Here is a 12,109-nt window from a genome sequence, read left to right as displayed (position 1 = left end):
AATAAAATTTATCTCTGTTAAAAATGAATTTCTAATTGCAGCTTTACAAAGTCTAAAGTTCAAGAATTAGTAATTTTAATTCAGATTTGAAATTAGAAGGCGTCCCTTAGCTTGCTTATTTCAGGAAAGTTGTGTTTTTCCTACAGCTAATGTATCCTGTAATGAAAGGCTAGGGTTTGCAAAGAGGCCCAAGTATTGAGCAGGTGTTTCCTCTTACTCCCACCCTATTTGATCATGCTGTTAAGGAGGGAAGAGTTCATCTCACAGTATTACCATCTTAGGCAAACTGTAACAAAAAACAAACAACAAAAAAAAAAGTAAAGTTTTTCTTCATCCACTATTGAGACAGATTTTTAGTGAGTACCAGAAAGATTTTAATATAAAATTATGCTAGCAGTTAATGCTGCTATTTTTGCCCTATATCAATCATATCAATCATAAACATTCCTCCAGCTTTAATTTCAAGGAGTGAAGCAATCTTGGATTGCAAGAACCTGCCTTCTCCATGGTGCTGACCTGGTTGTAATTGTATATTAGCACTCTCCTCAAAAATGCAAAATATTAGTGGATATTTGTCAGTAATGCATTTTAATAATAAACTGAGGTAGAAAATAAATTTATTCCGATATGTACCTGAAACATGAACCAAAATATTATTTTATATTTTGTCAGCTCTCTCAGTGAGCGAAAATTTAGGTAGTGCTGTTTTATAGCAATGTTGCCAGTATTTTGTTTATAGTGTGCTTGTTGTGCCCACACTTTGCATTTTTGCTTTCCATTTCAGATAATCTCTCTAGTGGATTCTTTGTTCCTTGGAATAGAAAGTGAATTTTAAATGATTAAATAGCATTGCCTTTCAAATCTGTTCATAACTGCCTTTACACTTTTGTGCCTTCTTGGTAGAAACCAGTTGTTCAGTTTAACACAACGTCTGCTGTGTGACCAACAAACTGTTATTAAACATTTGTTGTTTTTTCTGTAGCATTGAAGTTTATTTACAACTTACGTTTTGGAGGTAGAAAGAGAAGCTTTGCAGCACTGCCATATGAGATTGAGCTGATACTTTATGCAGCACCATTAGTCACACAGCAGGCAAATCTCATGCCAGTTCTTACAAGGATGATTTTTTTCATTTTTGCTCTCTCTTAAAATCCAGTATTTTTGTAAAGTTCATCTTTCTTTCTTTACAAAATATCCTCTTAAAATGGGGAAAATGTAACTTAGCTACACAAATTTGAGCTTATAACTCAAACTTTTCTATAAATGGATTGTCATCCATCTTCATGTGTTGTTTTTAGGATCTTCTCAGAATGCAGTTCTAAAAACAAATTTGATGGATCTTTCACACCTACTTTAAGGTCCTCTTGCTACAGTGCTGTAAAGTTGACCTAGGTGTGCCCAGAATGTGAGGCTCAGCTACCTGGCTGCACAGGCAGTGGACTTGGGAAGCACTTAATGTAGTGATACAGAAATGCTTGTCTCAGCATTTTGTGTTTTATGATTCCACAGCTTTCCAAACTAAAAAAACATGAAGCTGAAAGCTGAGTACTGTTGTAAATGCTTGAATGTGTGAACAGCTACAAAGAATTAGGTTCAGGTTTTTTCAAGCCACAGGTACACCACCTGTTCAAGGTGCTCCCTGCACGTTGTAATGGGCTACTTACACCCAGTCCCTCATACTTGCTGGTGAGCTTCTCATGTGCTTCCTAATGCATTCAAGTCAAAAATAATTGGGTTATCTTAAATATTTAAAAAACAAGTCTTGGCTAATCTGTCTCATTTAGACCACCTGATGTTAGGGAGCCCTTTTATGAACAACTAAACCACCAGAAAAATAGTGGTGGTGGTGACTTTAAGTAAAATCTGCAAGGAACAAATTAGGGCAGAGAGCATAGCTGCAGCTAAAAGAACATGTGTATCAGTAGCCTTAATGAAAGTGCTCTTATTTTAGGATGAAAGAGTACATTTGATTAGAATTAGCAGTAATTAGAGTTAGAAGTACATTTGATTAGGAGTCTTCCAGTCATGCAGGATTCCATAAAGATCTTTAACCCTGGTCTACGCAAATCATTCCAAAACTAAAATAAGGAGGGGAGATACCCAACAGGCCAAATAGGGAGAATGGCTCAGCACTCCAAATCAAGATGGGAAAATTAAATAAAATAGATCTGGAACTACGGTTGGTTTTTTTTATATATAGTTGGCCTGTGTTCTCTTCCAGATCCAGTAGTGCCAACTGAAGATGTTACTGCACCCAGCTGCTTTGACTACCCACCAGTGACTGCCCTACAGTTCTGAGAGCAGTGGTTCAGGCAAAATTTTCTAGGACAACTTAGGTGTAACAGGAGATTTGAGTTATTCTGGCTGACTTTTGATTGAGCATGCACACCAATCAATCTGCCTGCTGCTCACAAAAGTTCAGGAATGAGTAGTGATTTATGTCCGGCAGCTATGGATAATAGTATCTTCAGATGGCACTGCTGGATCATAGAATCATAGAATTGCTGCTCTGGAAGAGGACCTCTATTTACAACCTCTGGATGTGTTCTTGCAAACCAGCTTTGTATGGTACACTTTCAGGACTGTCTAACAATGAAGAAAATTTTATATTTTGGGTTTCTGTTGTTAGCAGTGGGACTTCCTCTCCTAGTTCCATTTCAGTTCTAGATAACTAGTTTATCTGTAATCACTATACTCATAAACAGGACCAGATTGATAATTTGAATACCTCTGTAGGATTTCTCCCATGTATTCATGATGTCATGTTTACATGGCTTTGTGAATGGGACCATTACAGAGAATACCCATAAGCCTAGGTCATATAGATTTTGCATTTTATAGTATAGTTGTATAGTATAACAATTAATGTGTATTCATTTTTATTATTGGAAAAAAGACAGCAACAATGAGTTAAGTATTTTTAAGTAAATCATTTGCTTATCCCCTTGCTTTCCAAAGTGCACAACCAACATGTTAAAGTCAATAATATTCAGTTTAGAAAATATGCTATTATCCATTTCTTTGGAATATCAGAAAAAATATAGAAAAAAAAAGTAAGAAAAATTAACACAGAATACAGAATTCATTAAGATTGTGAGCAGAGATAGACTGTTCTGCTTGTATTCATCTGAATTAAAATAATTATAGTTTTTCATGTAAACAGTACAGTTAAATTTTTGTCATAATGTGATCAGACCATAAACTCTGATTTCATAGGCAATGGGCAATCCGTTTGTTGGCAATGCTATGACAGTCATTATCATATTAAGTAATTTTTGTATTAGTCACACTGGACATTAGAATTGACTGATTAGAAGAGAAATGTAATGGTTATGCTGTATGTTATAAAAGTGATGTCATATGGTGTAATTTTAAACAAGCATTTCTTGATACCCTAACAGAGTCTAATAAAAACAATTGTATTTAAATTCCATTACGTAGAAATCTCAGAACCTAAGTCCGGGTTACTGATTTTGAATGAGCTTCCTTGTTATAAAAGTTGAATACGTTTTAAAAGCTGTCCCTCTGGCCATTGACTTGATATCTAGTTGTGTAAATATTTCCTCCTGTAAGGATTTGCATTTTAAGTATTCTTATTGTATTCCTATTGTTTGAGTAGTAAATGTAATTCTTTCTCCTTGGGGATAACAGTATTGTTTTTAAAGTCAACAATGGAAACTCCTGAAAGAATGAATTGCATTGGCCTATCCAGTCAGCAGTTGTATAGGGATATCATTAACCTGCTGTCCTTTCTTTCCCCCTCCTCTTTGGTTTTGTTTTTTTGTTTTGTGGTAGTCTGACCCTTGGTTATCATTGCAGAACTATGGAGGTGCAATGAGACCCCCACTGAATGCTTTAGGTGGCCCGGGGATGCCTGGAATGAACATGTAAGCACAATAATAAAATCTTTTAATATTTAGAAAATCATTGTTTCATTGTGGAAGTAACATTTGGGTTACATAACACAAGGGAGAGCATGCTTTGATAAGTAAAGTGCTTTGATGACTAATAACTGCAACTGAAAAAAAGTGAACCTGCAGCAGCATGCTTCTTCTGCATGCATTTCTAACAGCCTCCTTTGCTGTTCCTTCAAGTCTGCACAATCACTGAGATTTTTTCACAAGTCAAAGTTAAAATTCTGGGAATATTTTGTCAGTACAGTTACTGATATTTCCATGTATGCATTTTTTTACCAGTGACATTATAATCATTTATGGTTTTACTTTACTTTTTGTAAAGAATGGTACAGGTATGGTCCTTCTCTGCAAAATGACGAAACATAATTTTAGCAAAATAACACTACTGTCTAGAGCTCTTTGTAAAACAGAAAAAAAAAAAAAAAAACACAAACATATTTGAATGAAAAAGTGTGGATGATTCTTTCTTTGTTACTGCCTTTATTTCGATTATTATGTTTATTTCCACTCTAAATGTATAGAACAGTACTCCAGATATGAGTGTAAGTTTTCTAGTATTTCTATGTACTCCTGGCGCTGGATTATCATCTAGTATAAAGTGATATCAACCGAGTTCAGTTTAGTTATATTGATTTATTCCAAATGTGCATTTAGTTATTGGATTGCATTATTCCATTTACACAGGTAGACAACACCTCTTTGTAGGCATGTAGAAAATGTTTAGATATAAAATTACTGTATCTAGACTAATATAGTAGTCTAGATTTAAACTATGGATTTTAGCATAGCAACTGACTCAAGATGAGAAATCTTCTTCGCTTGCCATAAATCTTTGCTTGCCTGGAGTTGTTTTTATAATTATTTAAAAAAAAAAAAAAAAAAAAAAAAAGCTCCTTGTATTATATATATATAGATTTCTCTCATAAGAGATTCTGAAATTTTAAGGGGCTGCTATAATTACTGTTAGTGTAACACAGACCAGAGGTTATTACCTGGAAATTGAGTATTGAAATAGATAACACCATTAAAAAAAGTCTAATCTGGCATGTCCTTCATTTTTTCTGATTTCTGGACAGACTTTGATTTTTTGAAGCAAATAAAATAAAATCTAAAGTTTATCATAACTCTATCATGTGCATCATATATCGGACTCCAGACAATTTTAGGAAACTTCCCAAGGGTAGGCATTTCTTCTTTTAAATAAAATTGATGTAGAAAAAAATATTTAGATATTGAAATTCAGTGTGAGTATAATATAAGCACTACACAGATTGTCCCCAAGAGGAGATTTAGTTTTAAGAAAAGAAAATGTAGCTTCCTAAAATAAAATGTTCTGGAATTAAAACTGAGGACAGATAAGGTATTTTGAGGATACTTATCCACATAAATGAGAGATAGGAAGAATTTGTTTATTCTTCACATAGAAAGAACAAACAAACATGTTTTCTGACAAAAAGAACTTCTTGTTTGCCATAAAGAAAGGAGATGGTTATGGGTTGAAATACTAACATTTTCCCTGTGGCAGCATTTAATAAGCAGGTTTCATCTTGTGTTGAGTCAGTAAGCATCCATAGATCATGTTCTTTTAAATCAGTGATGGAGAAGCACATTTTCCTTTGAACTTGTATGTTAAAGGGGATGCCCTGAACTGGAGACCTTTGGTTAGGGAATTCATGAGCTTTGATAGAGTGTTTGGTCTTCTGAGAAGAACACCAGGTAGAACAGCAGTTAGGAAGCCATACCCGTAGCAGTCTCCTTGTCTTATCAGGCATGTGCTGCACTTCTGTACATTTTTTACAAACCTCGTCTTTCCTCCAGCTCAGCTGGAGTACACTTGCTTGGTTTTGAAAAGACTTCCTGCTGCCCCTTGGTATATTACAGTGCATGCTGGAGGCATAAGGGAGTCCAAAGTGCTCATCCTGCAGTATTATGCTATAGCATATGCTGACCTCTGCTACATGCTGAAACACAGACCTTTGGAGTTAGAATATTGCCTTGCTCACATGAATGTTTTATATATATATATATTATATTTTTTTTCTAATGAAACCAAACATTACTTTTTCTTGTATCAAATGGAGGGACATACACTGATCCAAAGGAGTACAAAGGCATCGATGTGGTGTGGGCTTCCTTTAATTTTATTTCTAGACATCACGTTCATTCCTTATTGTAAAGTTTCTGCTGTCAGGTTTGTTGTTACCCTGAAGCCATAGTAAGGACTCATCTTCAGGCCTGTTCTGCATACAGGATCAAGGCAGAGCACACCTGCAAATGACCCGTGGGCAGTAGCAACAGATGCACCTTTGTGCATTCAACTCATTCTCTGTATTACCCCTTACAATTCACCTAATGCACAGCTCTGAGAAAGCTGTACATCATTTAGTGTACTTACATTTCTAGGAAAAGAAGATAACTATACATAAAACTATTGCCTTATGTTAACTTATGTTTGTCTTCACATAGCCATATATCATACATTAAGGTTTTGCACTGTTGTGTTCGATGTTTTTGGCTTTCTGGCAATGTTAAAATATAAAAGCATGTACTCTACAAAAAGCAGATGCCATTTCAAAATCCAGCTTTTTCTCCTGGGAAAGCTTCAAAGGAAGCTGTTCTGGCTAAGAGCAGAATATCAGCCAAATGCAATTTCACATTTTTCTGGATGAGAAAATGTTCTTTATTGTGAAAAATGGTAGCAGCTAGCCTTAGAGCTCATAGACAGTATTTCACTTCATGAACATATACTTCACAAATGTAGTATTTTTAAATAATTCCTTGCTCCATCATAGGTAGTGCATATCAGATTAGTGCTTTAAACAGTAGATACATATCCTGTATCTTTTAAAAAATAACCTTATTTTACCTACAGGGTTTTAAGCTGAAACTTCGAGTAGCCATTTTTAGTAAGATATTATTTCTTCATGGAAACCTGCTCTTTAGAAACAAGATGGCAAATTTCAGGGAGCACTGTTGCATTTTTCTGGCACTTTTTAATGGCCTGTGTGACCTGCAGTGCTGTATCAGGCACTAAGAATATCTCATTCATGCCTGAAAGGGAAAAAAATGTGATTTTATTTTTTAACTGTAGCTCACAAACTTGTATCTAGAGGTTTAATTTCTGATGGGATGTATTTGCCAATTAGGAAACTGAAATGCTGGACTTAATTTCTCCATGTGCTGTGGTCAGGGGTACAGGACTAACCTCAACTGCACTTGCAATTAGTCATAGTGGTAGATATTGTGTAAATTACTCATATTTTGGAAGCAGAGCAATCATAATAATCTTTTATGAGCCTATTGATACTTCCAAAATAAACATTTTTATAAAAGAAAAAAAAAAAATAGCTTGCATTGAATTGGAAAAAAAAATGCAGGTAGCTTTTTTATGTGTTTTATAAGCTAACAACATTATGCTCTATATAAACCATATGGCTTTCAAGCAGAATCTGCTACAGAGTTTTCTGAGTCTATACTTAGAGCTGTCCATGACTTCCAGTAAATTTGCAAATTCTAACAGCTTTTTAGATGAAAGGTGAGTTTCCTCACTGGAAGCAGCAGTAGTACAGCCTGCAGGATAACTCAGGCATTACATGCATTTAGCTTTACACAAAACTTGCATGCTCACCAGAGGTACCATGATGTTGAGAAGAATTTGTTTCCCAGTCTTCTCATAAAACCCTCCTAAATTTCCATGTTGCTGTGGCTAACCCAGTTGTGTATCTGAGTCAGCTTTTTAACTTCTCCATGCTTCACAGTAATCTGCAGTGTAGTCATGGCCATTTTCCATATGATGTTTTTCAGTAGATATCTTTGTGTCATTTAATGTCACACAAACAATTGCCGGGTTTTGTGGTGAAAACCAACTTCCAGTGTTGTTGCAAATACTGCTGGTTTCTCAGAAAAAGAGGTTCCAACAAACCACATACGGGATGTGACAGAAAAGAAGAAAAGGATCACTTAATATTTCCCGTGTTATTATTAGCAGAGTGTTGCGTCTGCAAAATCCACTTGTATTAGGCAGTGCTTGCATGATGCCATGAGTCCCTTTCCTGGCTAGAGTAAGGCAGCCACTGGCCATTGCTAAAAGCCCTCATGGAGGTATCTTCCAGCAAACATGCTGCATGAAGCAACCCATGTATGACTGCTAGGGTGATGGATTTTTAACCTTCATGGAAGGACCACTGAAGCTGAGAAAAATGCACTCAGAAATGTCTTCCTTTTCTAGTGGGGAAGTGTTTCAGCAAAAAGACCCTCTCCTACAATTCTGTTTTCCAACCTCCCATAAATGTGAGCTTCATAAGATGGAATGATTCACTTGATTTATTTCAGTTCATTGTTTGAGATAATTTCTTCGTAATAGTTTCACCAACAATGCAATAAAAAAATGAGAGATTCAATATTAAATCCCTCAAGCAACAATATGTACTTATTGTTTTTACTTTTGCAAAACTTTAAAATAGAATACTTCCTGAACTCATTAATAAAATCTACTTTTATCTCTGTATTTAAATCACTCTTCCAAGTCTGGTAAGCTATTGCAGCTAATGTCCCTTTTCTAAAGCTAATGAGGCCAAAATGCCATTTTTAATGCAATGGCTTTGTCATCTCCTCAGCCTTTCAGTTGTCAGGGCTCTCAAAACACGAATTTGTCTTATTTATAAATAACCAGAAGTTTGTAATGCTACCAGGGATAATTATGGTTATTCACTTGTTATGACTGTAAAACATGGAGATTTTGCTTCCCATATGGTTTAGTTCCCTCAAGACTGCCTAGTACCCTCAAGTACACCAAACTATATTTCTGATTTCAGCTAAGAATGAGAAACTCAAAAGAATAGCCCGAGTTGTGAGAAAGAAAAAAAGGTGCTCTGTCTGGAGAGTTTTTTCTCTTTCCTTTCCCCATTCTGTTTTGCTCTTAGCATCCGTCTGATGTTTAGTCTGAGCAAGCTTTATCAAAGACTTCCTTGGCTTGTTGCACTCTTGTCCCTCCTGCTAGGAAACTGCTACTTAATCATAAATACACTGTTTGAGCCAAGCGTAACAAGAATGTCTGAGAAGTCTGAAATTTCCATTTTGCCTGGTTTCTGATAAATTTCATGTTTCTGGGACTTCTCTGGAGCTAACATATCCTTCGTCGAGTAGGAATCTATTTTTAGATACCTATCTAGATGTGTTTAAAATGTAGGCTTAAAGTGTCATGCTTTCATTTTTTTTATAAATACATATATTAAATATATGTATGTATATACCCAATTGCTATGCTTCTCAGACACATATTAGAGCAACACATTTTTTGTAGCTTGTTATTCTAAAGAATAGTTGTTACCAAAATGTTTGTAAGGAAAGCACTCTTTCCACAAATGAAACCTTGCTATACGTGCAGTATTCTAGACCCATACTCAATACGTGCATGTGTCCACAATTCTTCAGGAAGGTACTTCATTATTTAAGCAAGAATACAGTTTCATGACTCAAATTAAACCTATATTTTTGTAAATTTCTGCTTTGATCTGTACTGTAATGAGATTTTTATGGAATGTGTTATACTTCCCTCAAACGTTATAAAAATTTTAATAAAGTTGAAAGAAAAACACTCTCCCTGAGAAACTTAAAGAATTTTGCAACAGGTATTTCACTCTTTTCACGACTTTTGTAGCACACTAAAATGTTGTAAACAGAGTTAAATTCTTCCCAAACACTAGAAAAGCATTTCAAGAGACACAAATTTGCAATGTTTTTCCAATCATTCCATTGAGGATGTAAAAGGGGGGGGGGCACATCTGATGCTCCCTAAATTTGCAGGTGCCTGGAACCAGTGCAGAGCTTGGCTACCTCCAGGCTGGCCACTGGCAGGGTAGCTGCTGGTGGTGGTGTCCTGAAAAGCTCACACGTACACAGAATGAGTTAGGACACGAGCTGTCTAACATGTAAATGGCAGGGCTGTAGTCATAAATAAATCAGCTCATATACTGATGAAGCGAAGAAAGTAGTGCAACAACGGGAACTTTTCTGTAGCACTGTAGCTTGGTGCAGTTATCGTTGATGATCACTCTTTAATGTCATCTGAAGAAAGCCATCTCTTCACTTACTCTGGAAACAGACTGCTTTGAAACGTTTGCTTCCTTAGAACAGGTCAGAAGCCTGGGGATTGTTCTGTGTCTCATCGTTCGTCTTCTCTTACAGGGGCCCTGGCGGTGGTAGACCTTGGCCAAACCCAACCAATGCCAATTCTGTAAGTAAATATTTAAACATACTAAAATCATCTTATATGCAGAGAATTATTTCTCATCAACATACCAGGAAAAAAAAATCAATTCAACAAATAAAAATAATGCATGGGTTTGTTTGTTTGTTTGTTTGTTTTTTACTTCCACTAATCCTAAGGCAGAATAGGAACAGTGAAGTGGGGAGCATGTCTTAACAGAGAACTCACTGACCTGAAAATATCCAGCTCTATTCATAATCATGCAGCCACACTGTGTCTCCACATAAGTTACAGACCTTCCCTAACACAAAGGCTACCTTGGGGGATATTTAAAATACCTTCTATACTTTCTAGCTTCCTTTAGTGCAAGTAGGAAGAGTTAGGACAAAACTGTCTGTCTTGCAAGCTCTACAGAAATGACAACGTGGGAAGATCAGCTTAATGTGTTCTCACATATTTCATATAATAAAAGCACACTTGATCCTGGTAACTAGGGAAGGTGGAATTGTAGACATAACCATTTTAATATGCTTTTTGTAACAAGAAGTGCACGTTATTGAAATTTGTTGGAACAAATAAAAAATGAGGTAGTCTAATAGCAGCTTGAAGGGAGGTATCCCATGTGAAAAACAGTACCTGGTATTTCTTCAGAAAATACAAAGGTAAAGCTTCAATTTTCATTCATTGGTCATATATCATTAGTGTAAAAATGTCTCCCTTTTTAGCACTTGCAGCAGGATAAGGTAGGTCTGATTTAACAGACTAGACTGGTTCTTTCTGTTCCTTATTTTGAATTTTTAATTATACTGGATGACAACTGGATGACAAAAAAAGAGCTGAAACTCTTTCTCAGTTTTCTTTTGTGTGTACTGAAATAAGATGGTTGTTAGGATATTTTTCAACTGACAGTTGAAATATTCTCACTTTACAAAATTATTGAGAAGTCTAGTAATAGATACATGTGAAAATGAATTGGCTGATCAGTTATCTACAAACATGTAAGATGCTTATTCTGCAAAATAATTTTGCATTTGGTCAATTCAGTTACTTCTTACCCTCTCCTTCTATAATAGCTGTGCTCTGTGTTTCTGTAGAGAGAATCACTGAAAAGACTGTTGCATAAAGAATAAAACTGGGTTATTCGTAGGCAATTCAATTTCTCCCTATGTCCTTTGTAACAAATACGATAATTGAATTTGACATGAAATTAGAACACTGTTCTTTAAGTTAAAAAAAAAAAATAAAATAAAAGAAGGAAAGAAAAGAAGAAAAGAAAGAGTAATGCAAAGAAATAAAATCAGTATCGTCTACGGTGAAAGAAACAAGAGTTGCTTTCCTTTTATGGTCCAGACACTAGTCAAGATTAAGTGCATATGACAACATACAAATTCAGTCCATGTACAGGATGATTTTACAGTTCCATTGACTTACATGCAAGTCTGTGCTCCTTAAGTTTCCACCTTATAAAGCATATTACATTAATAATCTTACAGCTTAGCCTTTCACTCTAGCTTGCAGATCTTTACAGAGCTTATTCTGCCTCCCACAATAATAATAAAATTTTGTAATAGATGCAAGGAATGAAATTGGTACTGGAATTTGTAATTTGGTATCTTAAGAGTGATGTTTGTTGCTCAAAATGCATGCCTCACTAATTACAGAAGAATAGGAACAGATACCAGACCTCAGCCTGCATACATTTTAATGTATGAATTATGTTATTCATATTGACTTAATTAGAGTGGCAACCACAGCACAGTATTCTTAAGGAGAAATATTTTTAAGTATTTGATTTTAAATTCAGTTTATGTCTAAATTGCAAATTTTAGACTTGAGCATACTTATAATGACAAGTTGTTGAAAAGAAAAAGGGAGAAAAGGGGTTTGTATTTGACGACAATAGTATGTTTTCATCATCTTTAACAATATATTTGAAATAAATTAAACAAATACACAATAAGCTACGTCTGTACATAAATGTAGG

At 35.3% G+C, this 12,109-nt stretch overlaps 1 protein-coding gene across 11 annotated transcripts in view; it reads left to right on the top strand.

Annotated features, from left to right (window-relative positions):
- Nucleotides 1–12,109, top strand: part of SSBP2 (single stranded DNA binding protein 2) — a 188,625-nt gene that overhangs the window by 141,796 nt on the left and 34,720 nt on the right. For 6 of the 11 annotated variants that reach the window (XR_014687464.1, XM_084505177.1, XM_084505178.1 and 3 more), the window contains 2 exons: nucleotides 3,796–3,887; nucleotides 10,104–10,152. Coding sequence is in view for 10 of the 11 variants with exons in the window: in XM_084505177.1 (XP_084361303.1) it covers nucleotides 3,796–3,887; nucleotides 10,104–10,152 (141 nt within the window). In the remaining variant the exon portion in view is untranslated. The remainder of the gene's footprint in view (nucleotides 1–3,795; nucleotides 3,888–10,103; nucleotides 10,153–12,109) is intronic. The other 5 variants (XM_084505179.1, XM_084505180.1, XM_084505176.1 and 2 more) reach the window with 1 other exon arrangement.

The sequence above is a fragment of the Aythya ferina genome, assembly GCF_964211825.1.
Source record: "Aythya ferina genome assembly, chromosome: Z".
NCBI classification, from domain to species: domain Eukaryota; kingdom Metazoa; phylum Chordata; class Aves; order Anseriformes; family Anatidae; genus Aythya; species Aythya ferina.
This window is presented reverse-complemented; position numbering and strand designations above follow the sequence as displayed.